The sequence below is a fragment of the Ooceraea biroi genome, chromosome 1, assembly GCF_003672135.1.
Source record: "Ooceraea biroi isolate clonal line C1 chromosome 1, Obir_v5.4, whole genome shotgun sequence".
In the NCBI taxonomy this organism is placed as follows: Eukaryota; Metazoa; Arthropoda; class Insecta; order Hymenoptera; family Formicidae; genus Ooceraea; species Ooceraea biroi.
This window is the reverse complement of record NC_039506.1, coordinates 1,648,477-1,674,883: the sequence shown is the minus strand read 5'-3', so window position 1 is coordinate 1,674,883 and position 26,407 is coordinate 1,648,477. Positions and strand designations below refer to the sequence as shown.

At 37.6% G+C, this 26,407-nt stretch overlaps 6 protein-coding genes and 1 long non-coding RNA gene across 16 annotated transcripts; 4 read left to right on the top strand and 3 right to left on the bottom strand.

Annotated features, from left to right (window-relative positions):
• The first annotated feature begins 18 nt into the window (after window positions 1-18).
• On the top strand, window positions 19-8,371 carry LOC105280268 (bromodomain adjacent to zinc finger domain protein 1A). 4 transcript variants are annotated; one of them, XM_011340633.3, is made up of 14 exons: window positions 19-525; window positions 1,364-1,502; window positions 1,597-1,811; window positions 1,910-2,117; window positions 2,227-2,471; window positions 2,563-3,236; window positions 3,332-3,808; window positions 3,922-4,397; window positions 4,500-5,276; window positions 5,397-5,614; window positions 5,716-5,891; window positions 6,059-6,166; window positions 6,658-7,009; window positions 7,759-8,371. In XM_011340633.3, the coding sequence occupies exons 1-14, from the start codon at window positions 413-415 to the stop codon at window positions 7,964-7,966; spliced, it is 4,386 nt and encodes a 1,461-aa protein (XP_011338935.2). In that variant the 5' UTR covers window positions 19-412; the 3' UTR covers window positions 7,967-8,371. The 4 variants fall into 4 exon arrangements, with proteins under 4 accessions (XP_011338935.2, XP_011338936.2, XP_011338934.2 ...); XM_011340634.3 differs by having other exon boundaries at window positions 20-525; window positions 1,907-2,117; window positions 7,771-8,371; XM_011340632.3 differs by having other exon boundaries at window positions 20-525; window positions 1,907-2,117.
• On the bottom strand, window positions 682-1,357 carry LOC109611032. The gene is made up of 2 exons (XR_002193354.1): window positions 1,073-1,357; window positions 682-1,013 (listed from the first exon to the last, which is right to left on the bottom strand). It is a non-coding gene; the product is annotated as an uncharacterized LOC109611032 (long non-coding RNA).
• Window positions 8,372-9,272: 901 nt separating the features above from the next.
• On the bottom strand, window positions 9,273-10,277 carry LOC105280261. The gene is made up of 3 exons (XM_011340624.3): window positions 10,136-10,277; window positions 9,556-9,733; window positions 9,273-9,480 (listed from the first exon to the last, which is right to left on the bottom strand). The coding sequence occupies exons 2-3, from the start codon at window positions 9,722-9,724 to the stop codon at window positions 9,407-9,409; spliced, it is 243 nt and encodes an 80-aa protein (XP_011338926.1). The 5' UTR covers window positions 9,725-9,733; window positions 10,136-10,277; the 3' UTR covers window positions 9,273-9,406.
• An 87-nt stretch (window positions 10,278-10,364) lies between these two features.
• LOC105280260 (signal recognition particle receptor subunit alpha homolog) lies at window positions 10,365-15,086 on the bottom strand. 3 transcript variants are annotated; one of them, XM_011340622.3, is made up of 9 exons: window positions 14,820-15,083; window positions 13,807-14,176; window positions 13,371-13,415; window positions 12,616-12,757; window positions 12,158-12,296; window positions 11,495-12,027; window positions 10,910-11,324; window positions 10,538-10,665; window positions 10,365-10,431 (listed from the first exon to the last, which is right to left on the bottom strand). In XM_011340622.3, the coding sequence occupies exons 1-8, from the start codon at window positions 14,934-14,936 to the stop codon at window positions 10,540-10,542; spliced, it is 1,887 nt and encodes a 628-aa protein (XP_011338924.1). In that variant the 5' UTR covers window positions 14,937-15,083; the 3' UTR covers window positions 10,365-10,431; window positions 10,538-10,539. The 3 variants fall into 3 exon arrangements, with proteins under 3 accessions (XP_011338924.1, XP_011338923.1, XP_011338925.1); XM_011340621.3 differs by lacking the exon at window positions 10,365-10,431 and having other exon boundaries at window positions 10,489-10,665; XM_011340623.3 differs by lacking the exon at window positions 10,365-10,431 and having other exon boundaries at window positions 10,542-10,680; window positions 14,820-15,086.
• A 380-nt stretch (window positions 15,087-15,466) lies between these two features.
• Window positions 15,467-18,239, top strand: LOC105280259. 3 transcript variants are annotated; one of them, XM_026973929.1, is made up of 5 exons: window positions 15,467-15,651; window positions 15,759-15,887; window positions 15,976-16,296; window positions 16,560-16,825; window positions 16,924-18,239. In XM_026973929.1, exons 3-5 carry the CDS (start codon window positions 16,214-16,216, stop codon window positions 17,517-17,519), a joined length of 945 nt encoding a protein of 314 aa, XP_026829730.1. In that variant the 5' UTR covers window positions 15,467-15,651; window positions 15,759-15,887; window positions 15,976-16,213; the 3' UTR covers window positions 17,520-18,239. The 3 variants fall into 3 exon arrangements, with proteins under 3 accessions (XP_026829730.1, XP_026829731.1, XP_026829734.1); XM_026973930.1 differs by lacking the exon at window positions 15,467-15,651 and having other exon boundaries at window positions 15,663-15,887; window positions 15,976-16,087; window positions 16,176-16,296; XM_026973933.1 differs by lacking the exon at window positions 15,467-15,651 and having other exon boundaries at window positions 15,663-15,887; window positions 15,959-16,296.
• Window positions 18,240-18,578: 339 nt separating this feature from the next.
• Window positions 18,579-23,632, top strand: LOC105280257 (DNA ligase 1). 2 transcript variants are annotated; one of them, XM_026973906.1, is made up of 16 exons: window positions 18,579-18,691; window positions 18,896-18,955; window positions 19,136-19,222; window positions 19,335-19,429; window positions 19,511-19,797; window positions 19,905-20,118; window positions 20,266-20,401; window positions 20,494-20,666; window positions 20,736-20,959; window positions 21,083-21,211; window positions 21,271-21,410; window positions 21,609-21,810; window positions 21,927-22,133; window positions 22,310-22,762; window positions 23,005-23,202; window positions 23,319-23,632. In XM_026973906.1, the coding sequence occupies exons 1-16, from the start codon at window positions 18,672-18,674 to the stop codon at window positions 23,496-23,498; spliced, it is 2,805 nt and encodes a 934-aa protein (XP_026829707.1). In that variant the 5' UTR covers window positions 18,579-18,671; the 3' UTR covers window positions 23,499-23,632. The 2 variants fall into 2 exon arrangements, with proteins under 2 accessions (XP_026829707.1, XP_011338912.1); XM_011340610.2 differs by lacking the exon at window positions 18,579-18,691 and having other exon boundaries at window positions 18,698-18,955; window positions 19,043-19,222.
• Window positions 23,633-23,869: 237 nt separating this feature from the next.
• Window positions 23,870-26,093, top strand: LOC105280256 (tetraspanin-2A). 2 transcript variants are annotated; one of them, XM_011340608.3, is made up of 5 exons: window positions 23,870-24,089; window positions 24,659-24,856; window positions 25,057-25,233; window positions 25,311-25,496; window positions 25,746-26,093. In XM_011340608.3, the coding sequence occupies exons 1-5, from the start codon at window positions 23,997-23,999 to the stop codon at window positions 25,824-25,826; spliced, it is 735 nt and encodes a 244-aa protein (XP_011338910.1). In that variant the 5' UTR covers window positions 23,870-23,996; the 3' UTR covers window positions 25,827-26,093. The 2 variants fall into 2 exon arrangements, with proteins under 2 accessions (XP_011338910.1, XP_011338911.1); XM_011340609.3 differs by having other exon boundaries at window positions 24,050-24,121.
• Window positions 26,094-26,407: the final 314 nt, after the last annotated feature.

Sequence of the window (26,407 nt, the reverse complement as noted above, 5' to 3'; positions counted from 1 at the left end):
TGGCTTCCGGCTGTGTATAGTACGTGCGATACCAGGTGTGCAAACGCGTCACGCGTATCGTGCATAGTGCTTGGGAGATTGCGCTTCGTTATGAGATCGCGGCAAAATTACCCGCGTGTGAAATGATACGGAATCACGGACCAACATCGCCGAGCCGTGCGGCTTGACGTTTTCATCTTTGGTCAAATCAACACGTCAAGTGCACAGACGACGCGTACGACCACTTGGTGTGCGTTGTCGACGCATCGCGAGTTCCGCGCCAAGAGGCAACATCGTTCCTTGTTCATCGCGATCATTCGTTCTCGAGAGCGGTGCCAGTCTCGTTGCGCGCCTTGTATGTGAGGAAAAAGAGAAAGAACCATCGTCGCCGCTGCCATCGCCGTTACCATCGCTGCTGCAGAGTGCAGCCGAAATGCCGCTGCTACGTAAACAGCCGTTTCAACGGCTTCATGTTTCCTCCGATTTTAGAGACGATGATGAAGTGTACCATTGCGAAGTTACCAACGAGATATTTAAAGATTACAAGTAAGTTTATAACGACGACGATGGCGACCGCAATCCTGACAAATCAATCTTGCTTCGTTGTCGAATATACCGATTTATACAGTCTCGTAAAGTGACAGCGAGATTACAGTATCGCAACAAGATGGACTATGTCCGTGTTATAAAAACTGATTGGTCTTTTGTTACAAGTTTGTTTTATTATTCCGTAAAAAATACATCAATAACCGGCTTGCGCTTGTTGGTTTGTTTAAAAATTGAAATGGCATGGTTGTTTCGACAAGGTTAGACTCGCGAGCAGCTTAACGTACGTTTACGACGAAATTGATGTTGCCATTGGTAAAATTGGGTAGAGTTCGCCAGAGAAAAGGCTTCACATTGCTACTATGTTTCACTACAGACTCAAATTGGAACATTGTATTTGACTTTTTTTTTTACTTTTGGTTATCTTTGGCTGCAGATGCAGACGTCTGCTTACATTGGTAACAATATGGCACTGTATCCTCATATACCTGTTTAATTGTAAGCTTGAATAAGCAAATGAGATCCAGCTAAAGAAATTAACAATTACCTCATTATGTTGTGTAACAAGTTTTGTCCATTGAATATTAACACACGTAGAAATGAGATGCTCCTTTTACCTCAATATCTTGTCGTTGTGGATATGTATATATAAAATTATAAATGCATATAACACAGATGCTGTATACAGATCTGAAATAGAAATGTGGAGATATTTTAGAAATGCAGAAATTGCAACGTTGGATAGATTACTCAGATTTTCCTTGCTCTTGTACAATGAATCTATCATACTAATATATGTATACTATGATACTAGTATATAGTTTTAATATTATTACAGTGAATTTTGCGAGAGAATTATTTTGTGCAACTCGCTCATATGGTCATGTAGTATAACGGGTAAGACTAATATGACATTTGAGGAAGCTTTACAATGTGAAGAGAATGCAAAGAAGAGTTTGAAAGAGTTTCCGATGGAGGTAAGCTATAACTTTGTGTAATCTATATCGAGGACAGGCAGAGTGGGTCAATGGGTATGCTTCTATATAAAAAACATTGTCTTGTACTTTTCAGTTGCGAATCCCTATATTGTATCTTGCTAGTAAAACAAACAGGTCCTCGTTTAACGAAATGATCGAAGACGTTTATCAATTTGCGAGAGATCGCTATTTCGTAGGAGAAATGGTGGAGGCTAGCTTCACGGAAGATTCCTGGTGTAACTGCCACGTTCTTCAAGTCATTGTACCTTCCGAGCAACAAGTTAAGGCATATATGAACGAAAATAGCAAGTAATTGACTTAATTTTGTTAAATCATTTTCATACAAGTCGTTTCACGTGATCGATTTAATATTATTTCACATTTCGGGGTGGGAAATGTTTCAGCAGTCTACAGGAGCATTATTATCATCCACCGGCAAAATTATTTCGTTACGAGGTAGAACAATTGGATTCTGGAGATTCCGATGTCAGCGAGATCATGATAGTGGAAGCGTCGCAGGTTAGAAGACGGAAGCAGCATTATAGCAGAGAGCGTAACAAGATATTTCTTCGTCAACTCTGTGAACAAAATAGTAACGGTATATGGGTCGTAAAGGTTAATAGAGATTTTATTTTAAAATGTTACGCTATTTGCGTAAGGAATATCTGTACTATGACGTACACGTAGGTGACATCGCGACAGAAAATTTTTGGTTCTGTTGCAGGAAAGCGTATTGGAAAAGTATGGAATTAACAAAGTACGTTTCGATACGATATTTGCTGGGACACTTCCAGATTTTACAGTGCGCGTGAAGAAATCTGTCAAGCATAAACAAGAATCGATAGATAAATTTCTTACTTCGACCGTGTCGAAGCAGAAAACACTGGAGAAGGTGGATCCTTTGAAGAAAGTTAGCGACAGTGGAAAAGTGAACGATACCGGTGCGATAAAGAAATTTCGTAAACCAAGGTAAAGATTGCTCAGTGAGGGAGCGAACTCCCTCCGTCCGTCTGACGGAATTTTCTTCTTTCGTTTAATGTCTTTGCGTTTATCTCGACAGAATGAATGGCAAGTTTAAAGAAGAACTTAAAGCGAAAGCTCTGGAGGAGAAAGCAAAGCGTAAGGAGGAAAGAGCACTGAAAAGCGAACGGAAAAAGGAGAAAAAGCAAAAGTCGGCAGCTTTGGCCGCGTACATGAAACTGTGGAACAAGCCGAGGGAAGATCTCGAGTGCGAGGATCTTTGTCCTATTCCTGAACCTACTGCCATCAAATGCAACATACCAAACGAGAAATTCGGAGACTTTGCCATGATATTAGAATTCCTTGCATTTTTTAACGAGGAGTTGGAGGTATCTGTATATTTCTCAGGAGGATTCAATTTGGAACTATTGGAAAGGGCATTGTTGACTGAAGAAGCATCCGGTCCTTGGAGTGATCTCTTGCAACTGTTGTTATTAAACATATTGAAATATCAAGCGGAGGAAGACAATGAAGTCGACGCGCAAGCGTCTACTTTGCTAGACAATATTAGTCCTTACGAAGGAGCGTCGTCGATGGCGAAGGCCATAAAACTTGCCACGATGGCTTCTACATGGTGCTCGACTTATCAAGGCTGCAAATTGTTGGAACTTACGCTGGACCACGTAACTTTAAGCGAAATTCTCAGGCAACATCTATTAAGCTCCGGAGGACGTATAAGCGAAGCCGCTTCCAAATGGCGTTATTCGCAAAAGGGTACGTGTGAAATGTGTCATTTTAATTGAACAGTAAGAGTATGTCAGGTAGAATGTCGACATTTAACGTGTAACGTCTATCTATCGTCATTACAGGTGGTTATACAAATTTCGACGATCCTGCGCTCCTTCTGAGGATTAACGACGCTTACCTCTTGCGATTGTTGGGCCACCGAAATGTCAGCGAGCTTAACTTGGATGATAAAATCAAAATCGTGATGTGTTTGATCAATCAGCTGTTTACGTTTGCATCGATCCGCGATGCGATCGAGGAACGACACGATAAGCTGCACCAAGCTAAGAAAGAATTAAAGCTGTTCTTACTCGCCGAGCAGAAGAAGGAGAAGGAGGAGAAAGAGAAGATGAGGGAACGCGAGAAGGAAGGAAAACTCGAGGAGGAAGATGCAAAGCCGAAGAAAATTACACGCGGCAATTACGACGAAGAAAGGAAAAAAGAAGAATATGAGAACAAGCTGAGAGAATTACAACAAGCGTCGAGGAACGACAAAATGATGCTTTACTTGGGCGCGGATAGAGCCCATCGAAGATATTGGAGACTTCTGTCTATTCCAGGTACGTTGCAACATTTCATGCATGGCCTGTTAAGAAAACGAAATGATTTTTCATTGCAAGATACTGCAACTAGTTAAATGATAATGATCTTGTTTTTCATTTTCTTCTTATAGGATTGTTCGTAGAAAATGACGAACGGTGGCCTGGAAGCTGTCTTGCCGAAGGCACTCCGCACCATCCAGAGTTGCAAGATAAGGAGGCAACATACGCGTATCTAAAAACGAAATTTGAGGATGAGTTTAGCGACAAAGAGAACAGCTTTAAGAAATCGAAAAAGTCACCGAAGAAGCTTCTCTCCTCTGACAAGAGCAGCGTTAAATCGTCTCGAAAGGAGTTCAAGCAAGATCTTACCAATATTAAAAAGGGCTTGGTATTGTGCACGGGAGATAAAGACTGTCCGGTTCATTGTAAGAGATCGCCGATCAAGTGGAGCTTTTACGGGAAGCAAGAAGACGTTCAAGCATTGATAGACAGCTTAAGCACAAGGGGCGTCAGGGAGAGCGAGCTTAGAAATAACCTTTTACAAGAGATGGACAGTTTGCTTCTGGTTATCGACGAGTGTCCTAAGCACAGATTAAATCCGGACGTAGTAAGTATATAGTTTTCCCTAATTTACACAGTAAATTTGTCGTTAAACGTATACACCATCATGCAGCGCTAAAGGAACGAAGATTAAGCGGGATGTACATAGTTTTCAGATCTCAAGGGACAAATTAGTAAGTCGATTACGAGGAAAAACAAGTACGAGAACGCAAACTTAACTTTCCCTCCCGAAACGACGATCGAGGAAGCGATGGAATTGACGTTGAGAGATCACATTTTGGACTTTGAAGACAAGATCAATGCAGGTTGTTTGGGATGTCTGAAGATAATCGATCGCACCGTCTGGAGGAACGCGATCGTTCAGAGAGGTTACGACAAACAATGTGACAAATTGATGTGCGCCGGCAATGAGATCGATCTAGACACACCGGCAAATACTTTAGTAGACAAGATAAAGAACGAGTTTAAGCACAGTAGACCCGGTACTCCCGACTCCGAGGTTGGAAGTATCAACATAAAGACTTACAGAGATCCAGGAATGTACTTAGGTTTACCCGATGAAACCGAAATGACGCTCGACCAAAAGCAGCAGACGATCATCAAGCAGTTGGCGTGCGCTATTTTGCAGCTGTCCCACGCTATAGAGCAGAGGTACTTACAGAGACCGTTAGGACCCGACCAAAAGGATAAAAAGTGGTCGGGCGAAGAAGCGCGAGAGAGATGGGAACAATCACTCGTAGCGTCGACCAACTGGTCTCAATTGTTCGTTCACTTGAGCACGCTGCACAACAGTGTCGCATGGGACAGGAGCGCGTTAAACGCTCAGTGTCGCATATGTCGGAGGCGTAGAGACGCGGAGAACATGTTACTCTGCGATGGATGCAACCGCGGACATCACCTCTATTGTCTCAAGCCAAAACTTAATGTAATTACGATATTTTTCGCGCTCACGCGCCCGCGTTTACCTGTACATTATGTCTTTTCCTAATAATTGCTCCATCATTTTTCTTTTATATCATTTCGTTGTGCTATTGCTTCCTTGTAGGCCGTACCGTCTGGAGACTGGTTTTGTACCGCGTGTAAACCGCCGGAGATCAAGCCCAAGGGGAAAACTCAAAAGCGAAAGAGGTTCGAAGAGGAGATTGACGATGAACCGATATTGACCAAAGAGACACGGCACAATCGCGCGAAGCGCGTGCCTCACAGCGACGATGAGGGCGATCAGGTGGATGAAGAGGACGATGAGGAGAGTGAGGAGGATATGTAAGATATTTCTTTCATCGATCTTTCATTCAAACGCGATTCAATTCAAAATCGCGTTGCTTTAGTCGATTTGACTGATCAACCTTTTGTGAACCTTTCAGAAATATACGATTGGAAAATCTATGTGCATCGTGTAAGACTGGTGGCAGGCTGATCGCTTGTGATACGTGTCCAAATCGTTATCACCTGGAATGCGTAGAACCGCCATTGTCGAGGGCTCCCAGAGGAAGATGGTCTTGCTTCAAGTGCAAGAATAAAAGAAGAAATGCGACAAAAGGTAACGGCGCGTAGTAACAACGGAAGAGCGAAAGTATCTCGAGTTTTCAAGGGCCGTATAACGTCCCTTTACTGTTACTCGAACAAGATTTCTGCATTTAGCATAGATAAAAATTGTAGCCAAGTATAGACAAGAGAGTTTCTTAGCGTGGTGATTATGTTTGATAGTGAGGGGGCGCGAAAGGGACAAGGAGAGGCTGTGCGCAGCAGCAGCACGCTCTCGCATCCATGGCTTTGCCAAGAGCCTCCTCACTACAGAATCTACAGACTGGGACGGTCTGTATCGTATCCCTTATTTTATTCTATATGTGTGCGTGCGTGCGTGCGTGCACGCGTTGCGTGTGTTTGTGTTTGTAGCATTTCCCAACATGATTGATTTATTATTCTTTCCTTTTGTCATTCTCTTTCTTATTTTCCTCGGGAAAGCTCGCTATACATTGAAAGAGTAGTGGATTTACAACATGTGTCAATTTTACAATCAAAGTTAACCGTTTCAACTTGTTTTTTTTCTGGAGCATATATAATGAAATACACGAGGTAAAGTACACGCAAGCATACAGCAGTACTCATTTCGTCGCTCTTGATTTAGATTTTATCGCCTTGGCAATGGAATTTGCTATTGCTAATCCATATCCATATGTATGTATCATATCATATGAAAAAATATCAAGCATCGGTAGAGCTTTGTAGCGCCAACTTGAATGAATTTGAAACTGGAATAACACAAAAATGTACGCCAACTAAATAAAGGAATTTTGGGTGTGCAGATAGTAGCGCATCGGATGACACCGAACCAAGGCAGACGCGACGCGCAACGAAACGAGCAGCGGAGATTGAGCATGAAGGGGACAAGAATTCAATTAAGGGATCAATGGCAAAGTTGCAAGAATTATTAACCGACGTTAGGCACCACAGGGATTCATGGCCGTTTTTGTCACCCGTTACAAAAAACGAAGTTCCAGATTATCATGATATCATTTCTAATCCGATGGACTTTGGAACGATAAAATACAAACTTGGTAATGGTGACTACGAAGCGTTAGATCAATTTTTTTCCGATTGCCAGTTGGTCTTCGAAAACTGTAGATTGTACAACAAGGAACACAGTTCCGTATACAAGTACGTATCAACGTTATCATTATCCGCTTCACGCAAGTTCGGACGCCAGAGATTACAACGCTGATAATAATACACACTAGAAATTTGTAAATTTTGCTCCGTTGTAAAAAGCCGAGCCTTGTTATAAAACGTTCGCTTTGCGCGAGGTAGCGTTTTATAAAAAGCTTAAACTCTTTATTAAACGGCTGAATTTGCAGAAATGTGATATGCACACATACACACACGGTACATGAACGCTAATACACACGCACATATAATTACTATTAACGACAATGTAATGGGGTATATCTGCTTGTCTCGTAGAAAATACTTATTTTGACTCGATATACATACAAGTAAATCATATCGTGCGTAAATGAGATAAATCTCCATGTATGATGTATTCAAGGGAAAATTTGCAGAGAACATTGTTTCACGCATTAAAACAAGCCGTTATTCTACACTATTAAGTTATCAACCCCTAAACTAAACCCTAAATGTGATTAATGTACGGTTGCATTGGAAGAAATTGGCTTTCTCAGTGTCTCTTAACAGCTCTCAGCTAACTCTTAACGATGTCTCTTAAAGCTGTAAAATCATTCGTCATTGTTGATGATCATGTATAATCATGTATAGTCAGTAATTTAATATATCCGCAAGAGTAAGTAAGGCCTTGCTTGATCACACAAGTTGATACAAGTAATCTTTGGCCTCCGAACCAATCTGGAAATACGTGTGTAAGAAGTAAGGCTATGTCTTTTTAAAAATAGTTACGTGTACAGGGCGGGCACGCGGCTGTTCAAATACGTTGAGAAACGTTGCAAGGAATTGAGCTTGAATTTCAACCAAGTACAAATATTCGAAGAAGAAGAACCGAAGGTGAAGAGGGCAAGATTGGACGAGGACCATGTGGAACGAAACGGGGCAATCGACAGCGGCGAGGACGATGATGAAACGGAGACACGGAAGAAGAGATAGAAGCGGGATACGCATATTTCAGTGTATACTTGTGAGATTTTAATCTGCGCCGCTCATAAATCTTATATTTTCATTCGACAAGTGGATGTGTGTATCAATACCGAGCGGTAACCAGATTCCAAAAGAAGTAGTCAAAACATTTTCTAAATACACATATATATATATATATATATATATATATATATATATATATCGATTCCATTGCAAAGAGTAATAAGAAGTTGTGTCGACACTATTTATGGAGGCAATAGTACAATTTTGAAAATTATTTTGTCGAATCAACCGGCGCGTATACGAAGAAAGATTGTCTCTTTTTTTTTCTTTGTCAAAGATTGATTTCTTCGAGGCTTGTAATAAAGATGTATGCAGTATTATTTGCAAAAATGCATATACATAGCTACACTATATATGCTTTTAAATATATTATCAGTCGTGCATCACGAAGCGTTATGAGCAAAGCGAGCACAGTGCATACAAGCAGTTGATTACAGTTACATTTACATTTGTTTCGCGACTGTACAAGAATAACCCTATTTTCGCTCTTTAGCTGTAAAGCAAGAAAAGATTTCGATATACATACATACATACATACATACATACATATATACACCACAGCGCGCGCGCGCGCACACACCACACACACACACACACACACACACACACACACACACACACACACACACACACACACATACTCTCTCTCTCTCTCTCTCTCTCTCTCACATATCTTTGCTTCGATATATAATTATTTATTATTTTAATATTATTCTCGCATAAAGCAACATCGTATTATACTCTCTTTTTCTCTATGCCGTAGTTGTTAAGAATCGTTAATTGTATATGATGATACTTACCCTCATAGTTTTTGCTTTTCTCCAAATCTATACACAAGACACAAGCATAAATTTACATGCATTCATAAATTTACGTTTGTAGATCCAGACAATAAAATTGAATACTTTTGTACTGCCTGCTCTACTATCATAAAAAAAAAAAAAACAAAAGGTAATATCAATATTGTTCACATTTTAGGAGATTTCATTTTCATTTTAGTACTGGATAGTATTAGCTTTTCCTTGCACGTATCAGCTTGTCAACTGATCTTTCAAATATTTCCATACTTTCATACGAGTACAAAATACTATCAATTGTGTCGTACAGCAATTGCAAGATTTTTTTAGTCGTGTTTTTAATTTTTCATCATATTTTATACAATTATTTTGGTAATATAAACATTGAAACTTGACTTTTTAAAACGACCTGTCCTTCCTATAGCCTTTCCTCGAATAAACTCGCGTATACGGTATGATGATATATATCTGGTTTATTTTCTTTAGATCATTCGTTTGATGAACGAGACGACTTACAGATTACTTTTTTCTTTACATGTATTTGACATAGAACTTTAACATACAGCTCTCTAATGTTGGTACTTTGTCGTTAATGATGGCCAGTACCTTGGAACAATTCTTTATCAAGTTTCTTCCATTTCTCAACATTCTCAGGCGAATATGCTGAAAGTAATGAGAAAGATTACATACGTCCTACTAATATGGATCGACAACGGCAATTGTTAATAGCAGACTTACATAATTTTTGTATCTTGTAAAATACGGGCGATACTACCACTATACCAATTAGCCAATACTTGAATAGCCAACTGTGTTTCCAGTAATATTTGAATGGAAATTGAGCTATCTTTGCAGTGAGGGTATACGGGTACTTCATAGGTCGGTACGGTCCACCACCTCCGAACATATTGGCTGTCTGTAATGGATACAAAGTTGTAATTTGCACCGCGTACGCGGCAATAATAATATTACGCGACAGAAGTTAGGAATGTATCGATAATTTCCGAAAGACTCGTCAATGCGCGTGCATCGACACGTCTAGTTTTTAATCAGGTGTATAGGTTATTTAGTCGATGACAAGAAACACGCGAAAAATCAGAGCTTTTCTTCACTATGCATAAGAGAGATACGAATAAAAGTGTGATAATTATATGATATTCATATGTAACAACGCGTAAATGCTAACAAATTGACAAAGTAGACGATCCGTTTTTTCAGGTAATAGCAGCTTCAACCCATTTGATCACACCGCAAAATAAAACGGTTCGATTGGCGCTTTTCATTTTCACATTTATTTACATATCTCTCAATTACTTACAGTTTATAATTTAATATTTCGTCCCAATATCGATGAGAAAATAGCGAATAAAATTACGTAATGTATCTATGAATCCACTTTGTCGCAAAAGATGTTGGTACACTCGAAAGGATCAGTGCAACACTTTCGATACTTTTCGTATGGGTTTCCCGCGCATGCGCAGTAGATTTAATCCCAATATTCCTCTTGTTTCACACTTCCCACACGCATTCAACGTCAACTTATCTTCTCCAATTTTCCTGCTCCTATTTCCTAGTATCTCTTCATGTTTACGATAACAGCACAATTTGGCGCATCTGATATAAGTTTTCAAACATTAATTTGTGCAAGAATACTGGAATAAACCACGCATATGCGATAGAATATCTTCAGAGATTTATTATATTCCACATAACAACGCACATTTATTTCATCAGAGCGTGCACCACGGCTTTGGCGTTCAATGATTTCAGATCCATGTACGTCTGTCCAGTTCCAACAAAAACAATAGGTTGACCAGTGATGTACGTCATTGTGATAGCAGCACCAACCTGCAAACCATATTACTAACGCTACATTTACATTACATTACATTACTATTTCACTTGTAACAAAAGTTTAAAACTTGTCATGGTATTGCGAAAAGATTCTACTCGGTTGACATCACGATACACATATACATGTATGTGCGTACAATTTTAAGGGAAAGGCTTTTTTCTTTTCTTTCTTTCTTTTTTGGAAACTGGACAATTTCTCAACAGAAGTTGAAAAACACAGTTTGTACAGGAAACTTACCTTATCATCGATCGTATCGAATTTCGTTAACACGATACCATCAATAATGTGCGGATTGGCAGATTGACTGTAATCGGCCAAGGCCTGATTGAATTTCACCAGTTGATCCACAGCCTCATTACCGACGAGAGCTTCTCCAACGAACAATACCAAGTCCGGTTCGTTCACTTTTATCAACTTTGCCAAAGCTCGCATCAGTGGCTCATTGTCCTGCATCCTACCAGCGGTATCCACAAGAACGACGTCGATCCTGGAATCCTTTGCAAAGCGAATCGCCTCCATAGCTATGCCTGCTGCATCCTTGCCGTAACCCTTCTCGTATAGTTGCACCATCGATCGATTGCCATGCTTCTCAGGCGGATGTAAGGCGTTCAAGTGCCGCATGTGCGTCCTCAGCTGTTCTACTGCTCCAGCTCTATATATATACATAAATTTTGCGGAGGCGCTTAAAGGTTTAATTAGAATTTAACTTAATATTCCGAATAATTCAAAGAAAAAAATCAGTATTTTAAGTGATTTATTATCGGTGTGGAAACAAATTCATATCGTATCGATTCTCTATAGCTGTCTACGTCGTCCATTTACCTGAATGTATCGCACGCGGCAATCAACACACGGAAATTATTCTCTATCAACCAGAAGCAGATCTTTGCCAGATTCGTCGACTTGCCGACTCCGTTGACTCCGCAGAAGGTCATGATGTAAGGTCTGTTATTTTTTTTCGCTTCAAAAGCGTCTCGCAGAATATCGATTCTCCTCTTCGGTGACAATATCTGCACCAGAGCATCTGTCAAAGTAGCTTTCACCGTGTTTGCTACACTGTCGAAGGTACCGAGCACCTTCCCCTCCAGTTTCGTGCCGACGGAATCGCATAATTTCTGAGCGATGTCGGCAGCGACATTCTTGGTGATCAGGTGATCCTTCAATTTTTCCAAAACCGGCAACATGTCCTCTTGTCTCAAAGACTTGCTACCGACCAGGCTTTTAAACATGGAGAACACGCTTGTCTTCTTCTGCGCCTGCTGTGGCTTGGAATGCTCCATCTCTTGATCGGAATTGTCCTCGGACTCGCTGTCCACTTCGAGATCGCGTATGCTACCCTTCATCTGTCCAACTAGCTGTAAGAGTGACAAAAAGGTATAAATAATTTTATATAATTTTTTTGGCTATAAGTAGAGAAGTAAAGAAACACAACCACTCAAATTTTTAGTTTATATAACACACAAGATAATTGAAAAAGAATATTACAGTTGTATCAGCTGCCACATAATCGCCACTTTCCTCCGGCTTATCTTTCGTGCGTTCCAATGTAGCGAGATCCTTGGTTGTTCCACCTAGTTCCCAGATGCGTGGTTTCTTGCCGGCTTTCTCAGGCTTCGGACTCTTTCTGATACAACATATATTTTAATTTGTTATCTATTTGTTATCTACGTTTTTTTTTTAATTTAAGGAAATTGTTGGATTAACTTGACTTGTTTCTCTCATTTGCATTAAACGTACAATCATCTGCATTAATGTCGTTCACGCGGCGCAAATATCCCTCTTTGTAATATTTAGAAAAAGCTCACATCTTGATATCGCGCTTAATTGTACGATTAAATGTACGGCGTACATGCGTACATACATGTTACTGCAACTGTTCAATTTCGCAAGACTCAACTCAGAGGACAAGCATCTATTAATAAATTAGGGAGAAAAGCGCTTACTGCTTGTCTGCTTTTTTCTTTTGTCCTGCCATTTTTTGAGCGAGTTTCATGCGATTGGCAATCAGTGTTTCCTCGTCGAGTTCTCCATTCCGTTCTACTGGCTGTTTCACCACTTCTTGCTTTGAAATTTCCTGAATTTTCGCTAAAGCATAAAGGAGGTTTTCCTATATTTTTATATGCAACATGAGAAACAAGGGAATTAACAAGCTTAAAACAGGGAAAACGACAATAGTAATTAAATTTAATTTTCTAAGCTTTTCTAAGATTTCCTTTTTTCCCTCATTGTCAATAACAAGGCTCTTTGTCAATAACGCATACACAATTTTCCCTATACATTTTATTTCATGTTAAATCACTGTTTTACTTGTCACGTAATGAGACATTGACATATGTGAATAGCAAAAATGTTAGCCAAGTAGTATTAATAAACGATTACGACACGAGAGAGTTTTTATATCCTTCTGAATACGATAGTAATAAAGTATTCAAGTATTTGCTTGGCAAATCCAACTTTATTTTCTATTACTACAAGAAACATTAATCCCTTTGTTCTTATTGAAGATGAAAATGATTCTAAATTGATTAAAGAATGTGATATTCCACATTAAGATCAATCGTAATGTAAATGTAAGCCTGTGACAAACCTTCATTAAACCTTCATTAAATTTCTTGCACTGTCGATGCAAGATATTATGCATAACAACGCGTAATTTAGTGCAAAGTCACTATGCAAAGATTTAGTAAGCGTTACTTACTTTGGAAATCTCCATTAGAGTTAATGGTTGGTTTCTTCTTTTTACCTGGAAGCGAAGAAGAAATTTTTATTGTTAGTACTAGTCAAATTGTAGTAAAGAGAAATTACTATTTACAAAATATAGCTTCTGGGATTATATCTATTACACATGACATAATGTAACATGACATTTTAATGTATCGCAGAAATAAAATAAGCGTAATCGCAGTATAAATTCAGTGGTACAATTATTAATGTTTATGTTATTATGGTTATTACGGGTAAAGAATTGAAATAAAAGTAATAATTGTTTGTCACACGATTATCAATATCTCGAGACATGTATATCATAAAAGACAGACATGTATATAAATCAATTATACAGCAAAGATTCAACTAAATACAACACATAAAAATTTAAATACGAATTTGTAGACGTAGTCACGTTATAACTATACCTGATTTTTTATCATCTTTATCATCTTTTCTCTCAATCATACTAGCAACAGTCTTCTTGGACTTTTGACTCTCATCGAAAGTACGCATCTGCTTCGGTATCTTGGCTTGCGTGCGTGACCATTGTTCGGCCCGCTCCAGCACCAAACGATAGGCCTGTTCAAACTCAAAATTGGTGAACCAGCTCGAGCTCTCCAGCTCATTCTTAAAACGATCCCTGAACTCCAAGTGAATGTCATTCAAGAACTTGTCGACGTAAGATAACTGTAGTATTTTCTGATACGCCACCACAAATACCAATTCAAACTCGTTGTCGAGTTTATACTGCAAACGCAAGGAATCATGTTCAAAGCTGTGGTTCCCTGTACGTTCCTGAAAAAACAGAAATGAGTTCTTGTCTACATGAGAATAATTACACAGAGATTCAAATTTTCTTAACTTTTCAACTACTTTTGAAATAAAAATTTTGTAGCATATGTCAACCAGCAGCATTATTAATCATTCTTGACTTCTTCAGTCAGAAAAGTATTATCAAAAGGTAACATCTCAACTTGAAGAAAAGTACAAGTGGTATCTTTCAATACAATATCTACCTCTCTAATCTACAATGTACCTTGTACATTATTTTTATGAGGCTACAACTAAACCACTTTCACTCTCACAAGATCCTAATCATAACAATCTCAAACATATGGTGCTTTTAATGCTGCTGTTTTATATTTTTATCTAGTATGCACTTGAAGGTTTTGTAAATAAAAATAAACGCGTCACTTTTGTGATACTTTAATCAAACGAGGAACAATTCTCTTCGATAGAAAAGAATGGCGAAAATAGAAAGTTGAAAAAGTCATATTTCCTTTTTTTCTTCATAAAGTTATAATTTTTGGAACAAGTAGGATAACTAAAAATTGCTTGAAATTAAGATTAAGAAAACAATTTGAGAAAATTGATGGTGTAATAACACGAAATTTACAATGAAAGATCAACAGATAGGCAAAGTGTCAAAGAAACTTACTTGCAATATGACACTTCTTATCAAGGCATTGACACTGGGCGCAAAAATCTGAGACGTACTCTGAAAACACCAGAGGACTATACCACCTTTGCTGAATATCGTGAAAAGATCGAGCATAATGTTTCGTGATGTTTCAACAAGAAAAAAAAAGATCCGAATACAATACAACGTTCCGACTTAACCTATGATGCAATTTGCTACACGTCAGATTAGAGTTACCAGAAGGGCAGATTTTGTGCACATGCGCACGAATGCTAGCAAGTTTCTAGTGCCATGCTGGAATCAGCTGAGAAAGCATCACAATTCACAGGAAAAAAATCTGGTTTACGATCATTGCAACTCGCGTAAACGGTTTTACAGTACCGACAAATAAATTTATTCTAACACAACACAATGTTACGTTCCGTCGTTATAAGAATAGCTGAAGAATTGAAAAAGTCATGAAAAACAAAAAAAATATATAGTAAAGGGAAATTCTCAGGTTGCGCCAGCAGCGCAGTTAGTTTCTCCTGTTAAATTTGTCCACGCGTTAGTTATCGGTGAATCGAAGCTGCCACAAACGGGACGCGACAATCGCGTAGCGAGGGACAAGAAACGATGTGGCAATCAATTACTTTCGATTATCGTATATCTTATATCGCAATATCGAACACACATTTCCTAGCGTTGTCGTGTTCCGTGTGAACGTGCCATTAATGACAGATGATGCGCGCAACTGTCATTACAGAGTCATAACAGTCAGCAGACGGAACGCGTAACTCACGGAACCGACAGAGATAGATCGAAAGGAATCTATTTTTCTCTTTCTATTTTATTAATGCGTATCACACATGTATGCATATATATATATATATATATATATATATTGTATACATATGTGGTATCATCGATGTCGAGTACTATAACTGTACGTAATAGCTATTTGTGACCGTTTGTCAGCCATTATAGTTATCAACATTGCGTTTATTCACTGCTGTTCTGGTTAAACAAAACCAAAGAAGCAAACAGTTGAACGTGGAAATCATGAAAGTCTCATCAATAAAATTCTCAATGTTCTTTGACAGAAAAGTGAGTAGAAAATTAGTAGACTTGGTTATCTTCCTGTTGTATCAATAACACAGATTTTTGTGTATTTTAAGCATTTACAACATTGCAGATCAGTCGAGTGGCGTAACTGTTGGTCCAACAAAAAGTTGCAGACTTACTAATTTTTTTGCATTGTACGAATCTGTACAAATTATAACACTACATGTACATATATCCACAATGCAAGTATAATATGGATAACAAAGTAGTATCAATTCTTTTGGCATGCTATTTTGTGCGTCTATACTTACATTACTTATTAACATAAAGAATTCAAGTCTGCTGCCGAGTTTCACAAGTCTGTCAAAATGGGTACATCGAGGCAACAAGATCGATCTCTCGGTAGTGGAATTTCATTGCCACAATGGATGAAGGGAAAAATGGATAATAGGTTGGTCTTTTTCTTTTTTTCTTCCCTTTCTCTTTGAATTTTAACTAATTCTTTCAAAAGAAGTGCTTATGCTCGAAACATGGTACACAATGTTAAAAGTATTTCACTTACAGCTGTGGATGATATCCTTTTGAGTTTTTTGATAACATGTATTGCCAAGTTAATCAATAAATTAGCAATGTATTTCGTACATATAACGATCATATCAATCACGTAACACATTTGAGAGTATGGCATATTTTTTTTTTCTTTTTCTTTTCTAGATTCGACTTTGACGATGTAGCATTCAGTCCACCATCGTACGACGATAACTTCTTTTACATAAGATATCAAAAGTCACAAAATTCTGAACTACCAAAAGAAGGATTAAAACGTATCGTTCCTGAGGTCTTGAATGAGAACAACATCACGAGTTCTACAAATCAGATAATGAAGGAACAATCTATTTCTGACTTGAAAGAAGCCAAAATCGATTTTAGCAAACATCCTTTGCCCTGTCAACCATTTATACCTGCTGTAAATAGTAAAGGTATAACATTACAAACTATTAGGGTGGAAAAAAAAAGAGTAAGAGTTTTCTTTTTCGAAAGTTGTACCATCTTTTCTCTTCTTGAAAAATTGTTTTAGCTGACGATATCAGACCTAAAAAACCTGTAACAAGTGGATACGTAAAACCCAAATCGCAGGGAACGGACGACGGTTTTCATGGTGAATCGGCTCTCTGTGGCAAGTCGATCGTTCACGTAGCTAGTCAGATGATGTCTGGCAAATTGACAAAAGTACTTGCACCAGATTCCAGTTCCCAACAGATGGAAAGTTCATCGAGAAATGTCAGTAAATCTTTGCCGGCGACACCGCTGACATCACCGACAGCAAGTCCTGATAATTCACCAAAAGCACGCAGAAAGATTCATGCCAACAGATACTTTACGGGCGCATTCGTACCAGACAGAGAAAAATACCAGGGTAATTGGATTTTGGCGAGCATACTTGGGCAATCCAGAGAAATTATTACGGCGAAAATAGAAGAAGAGGATGAAGCCTTTGCAGACATGGAACCACACAAGCCACTCAACAGGAAAAGATCGATATCTTCGCAAAACCTCACGTACATAGGGCAAGAAGACAAATCAGCGGATAAGTCGGCGATTCACATGAATCTACTGGAAGCTAAACCATCCGAATTAAGAGAGATGAATTTTTGGTCACCAACTTCCATGTGAAGTTTATACTTTTACACATTTCGTTAAATTTTACTCACGTAGCTATCCATCGTGCTTGTACCAAAGCATATCTAGATCGTAGAAAAAAAAAGAAGAGAAAGAGCGCGCGCGTGTGTGTGTGTGTGTGTGTATGTGTGTGAGAGAGAGATAACATAGTTAAAACTTTTACATTATTAACGTATAATTCGTAGTCAATATGTAGCGATTCACTCTTATTGCGTTTGCGTTTGACTAGAGACATGTGGGACACACACGTTAAAAATTAAAATCAACGCTGAGAGGAAAGCAAAAGATGTACCGCGATTCGTTCATCTGGAGAATTGTATACATTGAAACGGTGAAACAAAAGTCTTTTTCCTTCGGATAATATTGCTAATTTATGGGATATGTTAGAACCGTAAAAAAAATATGGGAAGAAAAAGGATACGAATTATGAGATGCGCTTGTATCGTAAATGGAAGAACACCTGAGGAAACATGAATCCAGTACAAGGGATTCAGATGATGTTTTGTGTGAACATATGGCATATTGTGTGCGCATGTTTATGAAAATTCAATTTTCCGGGATAGGACTTGACAGTCTTCGTATGTTGTGCAATAGAATAAAGATGTTATCTAATTATATTACTTGGAACGTTACGCGAAATCTGGAACGCGTTACACTCTTTTCACGATGTTTGAGAAAATTATAGAGAAGAAAAGCAGAAAGTATCAACTACAATTGTTGCGAATTTGTACAAACAGTTATACTTTACGTGTGTTACCTATGCATAATGGTTTGCTTTCAACTAATTTAAGAAAAAAACATTAAGATTTAGTTATAAATTATATCGTAGAAATTGTTATAAGTACAAAATTATCTATTAGTTATGAAACAGAATCATGTAATATCTTAGGTTTTAAGACAAAATATTTGGCTGTAATCATGTTCGTTTACACACTACGTATATAACATTGTAGTATAATATAAAAATAAATAAATAAGAAAAAAAGTTATGTATTTCATTAATACATCTATCTGATTGGCTAACGAACATCTTCAAATCATCATCAGGTTAGAGTTCTATATTGCATGTAGTTCATGGCTGCATAGCTATGACATGAACGCGGGAAATCTGTCAACGCGCGTAGAACCGTAAGAAACGGCGTGATAATGGCGCAGCGCCGTATAGAGTGAGTAGATTTAGCGTGATAAATCGCTCCTGAAAAAGAATCGAATTAATATCATTGCTCTAAACATCTAATAATTCTTCTAACACAACGTAATCCAATCGATATAGCATTTATCATTCTATGTCTATCTTCTTTCGACAATTGCTTTGTGTCAAGTATGTACATCGTTTTGAATGACGTCGCCGATGTACTTTGTCTTTGCAGCTCCTTTTTCACCAAGTTACCGTCCAAGAAGGAAAATTCGACCGAAAGTAAATCGGAGAGGTATGTTTCATTACAGACATTATAACGATATCTCTATCTGTAACAGTCGATTATGTTAAAAATCCTTGCGACTTGCTCGCGCTTGAGTTCACTGGCTCTACCGGCCCGACGTCTGGAGTACGCGGCTGTGACTCGTAGTCGATTTCTTGTCATTTTTAATGGGATACATACAACCAACAGCAACAACTCATCCAACAAACAGGAGGCCCACCATGATGCTCAGGGAAACGGCAAACGAAAGAGAGACAGCAGCAGTGAGCTCGCTAGGTAATCAAGTCCAATATTTCTGTTCATCATTAACAATCAGAACTGTAGACACCTATTTCCTCTCTCTTTTCTTTATATAATATAATCTTTTTGTAAATTGTTACATCCACAGTTCTCCTCTCTCGAAAAAGCTAGATACTAAGTCTACAAAGGCCAAGAGAATTTCCAAAACTCCTTCTCCAGCTGCAAAGCCTCGTGTAAAGTTAGGTAATTATACTGCTACGTTATATTTAATGCAATATATTGTTATGTGTCTAAAGCAATATGCTTGTCTGATTCTTTTCTAAGGAGCTACGCCAAAAAGTAAGTCAAATAAACTTTCACCTGGAGCATCGAAAAAGACAGAGAAGAAGAAAGAGAAAACTAGTGTAACTGTAAACAAAAAAAGAGAAGAGAAAAAAGAAAAAGATGAAGCAAATGAAGCTAAGTCTGTAAAAGATAACGAAAAGGAAGAGAAAAATTCGACTGATTCAAAAGTCAATTTGGAAAGAAAATCTGTAAGTAAAACTGTAAAGAAGAAACGAGCCAGAATAATTGAGCCAGTAGAGTCGAGCGACGATGAGGATCACTTACCTGTAAGTTTAGATTTTATTAATCTGATTGTCTTCTACTTTTATTCTGTATTATTTAGCAAATATGTAAATTAGTAAGTTTTTTTGTATCTGCAAATGATGGTTTATAGTTGCCTGAAAGTCCTGAAAGAAAAAATAGTCCAAAAAAGCCAGAGCCTAATGGCAAAGAAATAAAAATCGTAGAAGAGTCTAGCAAAGTCGACAAGAACACTTTGGATAATGAAGCAAACAAAAGTGCTTCGGATAATGAGGAAAAAAGCAAAAGTCCAAAGAAGGAATCTATGCCTGAAAAGAAGCCGCCCAAGAAAGTGCATAGCTTTTTACGTAAGTGTTTGCAGAAAAGAAGCATTCTGAAATTAAACAGTAACACGCGGTAGATCTAAATTAGAGGGAAATATAATTGCGCAAAGTTTAAAACTTTATTGAAATAATTATTTGATGCAACAATTAATGAAATATCGCATTTATCAGTATCGAAGCAAAAGAGCGATACAAAGGATGACAAAAGGAACGGCGGAAAAACTAGAAAAAGTGCTGACCAATCTTACAATCCCAGTGCATCTGGTTATCATCCAATAAACGACGCGTGTTGGAAACGAGGAGATAAGTGAGTTGAGATTGTTAAAGAGGCTTTAACGAGAGAGAATATTTGTAGGAATCTGAAAAAAGTTTCGAAAATATTTGAATCTTTGCTTACAGAACTCCATATAGCGCATTCACGCGTACTTTGGAGCTCATTGAGGAAACTAGTGCGAGACTGAAGATAATAGAGATACTGTCGAATTACTTCCGATCTGTCATAGTTCTGAGCCCAGCGGATCTGTTGCCGAGCGTGTATTTGTGCCTTAATCAACTAGCTCCAGCGTATGAAGGTGAATACTGAAATTGTGTGCATCATTCAAAGTATTAAAAGTATTTTTATTCACGTTATCGTATTCCAGGAATTGAGCTCGGTGTGGCCGACACAAATTTGATGAAGGCGATAGCACAATGTACCGGCAGAACGTTGGCACAAATCAAAGCTGACGTCCAGGAGGTCGGTGATTTGGGAATCGTGGCAGAAGGTAGCAGATCCAATCAGAGAACCATGTTCCAACCAGCACCACTGACCGTTCCTAATGTGTACACAAAATTGAAGGAGATCGCACAAATGACGGGGCATGCGGTAATCCAACTATTATAATTAGAATTTATCTTATAACGAATATATCAGAATTTCTAAAACAATCATAAATAATTATTCTGGAAATTCTTTAGTGAATGCAGAAATTACTTTGCTTATTTTCAGTCTCTCGCGAAGAAGTTGGATAAAATTCAGACGCTGTTTGTAGCGTGTCGTAATACTGAAGCGAGGTATCTCATCAGATCGTTGGCCGGAAAACTTCGCATCGGATTGGCAGAGCAATCCGTCTTGCAAGTAAGTTGCTCGCAACATTACGCTGTCTCAATCGATATTATTAAGAATTTGATTCGTAGGCACTGGCTCTAGCTTGTGCGATGACGCCACCGGAACAAGAATATCCATCAGAAATTCTAAATGCAAGCAAAACGATGTCAAGTGATCGTTTCAAAGAAAAATACGATCAGATAGCTATTACATTAAAGACAACGTATTGGTAAGATAATTTTCAAGTTTAATTATTCAAAGTCGAATATAATCTTATCTTTAATATTGAAATTTATTAATATAATTATACATATATTTTTTTAAATAATTTAATCATAAATAATGATATTGATTAAATGTAGCATTTAAGTCTCAAAATTTTAGTTCACACTTTGTTAATTAAAACAACTAATATGTATTTTTACAGCGAGTGTCCGAATTACAACCTTATAATTCCCGTCTTACTAGAGGCTGGCATTAATGCCTTGCCGACCAAATGCAAACTTACTCCTGGAATACCTTTGAAACCCATGTTGGCGCATCCTACTAAGGGTGTTCAAGAAGTCCTCACACGGTTCGATGGCTTGAAGTTCACGTGTGAGTGGAAATACGACGGGGAAAGAGCACAGGTATTTTCCTTTTTTTTGTTTAAAAAATTTTACATAATATTGCGATAGTAATATGCGATAGAGATTCAAATAAATAAAAATTTATAATTAAAAATTTTTGATATTAAAATCGGCAGATACACGTTGCGGACAATGGTCAAGTCAGCATCTACAGTAGAAATCAAGAGAACAATACCAGCAAGTATCCGGATATTATTAAACGATTCAAGAATACTTGTGGTGACTTGGTGAAAAACTGTGTACTCGATTGCGAGGCGGTCGCCTGGGACAACGGAAAGAAGCAAATTCTACCGTTCCAAATTCTCAGTACGAGAAAGCGAAAGGTGAGAAAGCGATTCTTGTATCATCAAGTTATTGCAATTTTTGTTAAAACTTTTCTATGAAATATCATTTGTTGTAGTATAATGTTTCGTAATCATCATCGTATCATTGTAACTATTTAATTCGAGACATCTTTTCGTATTATTACTCGTATTATTTATTCCGTCTTTGTTTTTAGGATGCCAACGAAGAGGACATCAAAGTGCAAGTGTGCGTGTTCATGTTCGATCTGTTGTATCTGAACGGCGAGTCGTTGGTGAAGCAGCCGTTCGCAAAACGCCGCGAGTTATTGCGAGAGCATTTCAAGGAGGTAGAAGGCGAATGGAAATTGGCTAATAGCATGGACACTACAACAATGGAGGAGGTGCAAATATTCTTGGACGAGTCCGTGAAGGGAAATTGCGAGGGTTTGATGGTGAAGACATTGGAGGAAGAAGCAACTTACGAGATCGCGAAGCGATCGCGCAATTGGCTGAAGCTAAAGAAGGATTACTTGGACGGTGTCGGCGATACGCTCGATGTCGTTGTAATTGGTGGTTATATCGGCAAGGGAAAGAGAACTGGCACCTACGGTGGCTTCCTCTTGGCGTGTTACGATCAGGAGAACGAGGAGTATCAAAGTATTTGTAAGGTACGTTCCTAAGATTCTCTCGGCGTTGAAAATAGACAGGGACACTAAAATTGATTTGCTATTTTTATCGAGTTGAACTGAAATATTTCTGGTAGGTATTTATTAAATTTCCGATAGTTTCCGTAATACATGATATATGAGTTACAATAAAACATTGTAAGCATATTGCTACTATTTTACTCCTTTTACTCAATATATTATTTTAACTCACTTTTAATATATCGTTCCCCCCTCGTAAACAGATCGGTACGGGTTTCAAAGAGGAAGACCTCGAAAATCACACAAAGTTCTTCAAAGATCACGTGATATCCCAAGCAAAATCATACTATCGCTTCGACAGTAGCCATGAGCCAGATCATTGGTTCGAGTCGATTCAAGTCTGGGAGATCAAGTGCGCCGATCTCTCCCTCTCGCCTGTTCATAGGGCGGCTATTGGAGTAGTGAGTCTCCAAACTTTCCAACAAAAGTGTTTTTAACACGTGGCTTATCTTCATTGAACTGCGCTAAAAACAATTAAGAAATTCCATATACAGGAATGTTATTTTTTCTTCTTTAGGTCGATCCGGAAAAGGGAATATCTTTGAGATTTCCACGATTTATTAGAATCCGCGAGGACAAGAATTGCGAGGAGGCAACGTCCGCTCAACAAGTCGCGGACATGTATAATAATCAAGAACAGATAAAAAATCAGAAAAATCAGTCAGCATCGAAGACCGCGGAGGAAGATTTCTATTAATTTCTTTTCTGTTTTTTTTTATTTATTTCGCGACGCCAAGAACTCGCGATCAAGATCCAATATTGTCTTGTATTTTGTATAATCACAAATTTGTAAACTGTAAATAAAAGTAAATAAAAATGGCTATCGCGGAACAATTGTCAAAATCAAATTGTCAAATTTCATTGTCTAATTGAAAGATTGAAAGACTGTCCGATTAAATGATGACAACATTTTCTGTCGATTAATAATCCTGACTTAATAATTACAGAACACACCATTGCGATACTGAGAAAAGAATGATTCACTTTGATGTAGCGTTCCTTATCTAGGACGCTCTTATCCACTTATCTTATATTTGCCAGTGATAACTAGAACGTTAGGCGATGATACTCGGGGTACCTGTCGACGTTGCCGAACAGTTAATTACGTTTCTGTCGCATCGTGTTTCCGAAATAGCGTTTTGTGTTTCTCGGAGAAACGTGAATTCGCAACGGAGGATCCGCTAAATACAAGAAGATGCCCAAGCTCATGAAGAATTCTGGGCCGTTACTGGAGAAGCAGATCGGCTGCATCAAGTTCACGATCTTTTGCTTAAACGCAGTAATATGGGTGGGTGCGCAGTGATATCGTGACGATTCGTGGTGATTACGTTGTCTTGTGAAATTAAGTGTGATAGTAAAACAATAATGAAGTATTTTAATTGTTTAAAGTATGTGAATTGGAGAAGATACGTGGATGAAAAAAATTAATTCAAGCGAAAATAATTTACATTAGGCGCTAAATGAATTAAAACAAAATCGAAATGAGTTTTCGTATACAACAAACTGGATTTTTTAAATAGAGATATTGTTCCGAGAGATTCAAAAGTTTCTTCTTTTAAGAGAGATATTGAAATTATTTAAATAATTTGCTCTTGGTGAATTAATTATAGATATATATATATATATATATATATATATATATAAACATAGATACAAATACTTTTTCTTCTATGTAATTGTTTAGTTTACTTTCTAATTGCGTTGAATTGCGTTCTTTAAGAAAGGAAGTATTTTTTAATCTTTAAAAATGCAGACCTTTTTTTCAAAACTAAACTCAAAACTCCTCTCCTTATCGAGAGCGTATCTTCGAGTATATTAATTAATATATTCTAACTAATCAAATATCTGTCACTTAAGATCCTGGGTTGTGCGATGTTTGGATTGTCGATATGGATGCGATTTGAACCGATGTTTGAAGAATGGGTGGAGTTTCTGAACATGTACGAGTTCTACATCGGGATTTATGTGTTGGTCTCCACTTCCGTGATCGTTATGGCCATTGCTTTCATCGGTTGCGCCGCTGTACTTATGGAGCACATATTGACTCTATTTATCGTAAGAATGCTTATCCCGTACATAGTTTGATAATTATAGAAGAAAATTATTTTAAAAAACGCATTTTTTCCTCAATAAAACACGTTATATACATAAATTTAAGATTCGAAAGAGTTGACATGATTATACAATTAAAATAAATTTAATGTCAATCCGTGAAAGCTTGCTTAAATGCCTCAACAAGATTTTTATGACTTCAGCACGTGGGTCTTCAAGTACTATGTTTCATCTGCGGACTAGCAGGAGCTGCTGTAATCCTCGACTACTCAACGTATGATAGCAAGATTCAACCGATCATCGAGCGAGCCATGTATCAACTCATTAGCAACTCCCACCACGACACTGCGAGTTTCATCCTCAGAGTAATTCAGGAAACTGTAAGAGAAAAATGCGAGTTTTCTTAATGCTCTTATTTGCGAATTATTTAATCTTTAATAATTTTGTTTTGCGATAGGTTGCATGCTGCGGGGCAGAGGGTGCCAGAGATTACACGCAGATGCGTAAGCCATTACCCACCGAATGCCGAGATACAGTTACCGGAAATGCCTTCCATCACGGTTGCGTCGATGAACTGACCTGGTTCCTGGAAGCGAGATCAGGGTGGCTTGCTGGATTGGCGATGGCATTGTGCATGCTTCATGTAAGAATGACGAGCATTTAGATCTTGTTCGAATTCAAAGAATAAAAAAGTGTACATTTGCTTTAATTACAATTTACCTAAAAAATTGATTTAGTTTAATATGATTAATTTAGTGGTACTATTAAATCATAGATTATAATTTTGAGGGAATCCGTTATCCGTTATCGGGACAACTTAGAGTACAGTTTAAGTATGACAAAATTATTCATATTATCGAATTATTTCTTTTTTCTATTCTAATTATTATAGGTGATCATAGCTGTATTGACGCTGACGCTTATACGAGCGATCAAGAAGGAGGAGGAATCGATTCAAACGTTTAAACGTTAGATGTTAATTCGTTATTAAAGACACAACACAGTGACAAATCATAATTATTGCATAAATATAATTATTGTTTTTTGTAAGAAAATAGAAAATTGCAAATTTATTATTGAATTACATTTATCCTAAGAATGATATTCACGACACGTACAATATACTTTGACATCCTTTCAGAACTTTGAACCGAAATTTGATTTGTTTTTAAACAGAACACATATAAACATTTATGTCATTATTTAATAAAAAAGTTTAATTATCATCATAAATATAATGAATATTCGTGTCTCTCATTTAAGTTTCAACCATGAAATTCGTTCTCCATTTTCACATTTTCATAATTTTATACATTTTTTCTATTTACACGATTTACATTTATAATTAAACAGCAACTATAGTAAAACTATTTTCGAAAGAAATATTTCAGATGAAAGGAAAATGCAAATAAATTGAATAGCAGTTTCGAATAAAAAATAATTCTAATAAAAAGTATTAATAATTGAACAATAGTTGCCGAAAACGAGATATTATCTCTGATATTTGATGTAATAAATGTATTGTAATATCGTACAATAATCTACTAATAAATT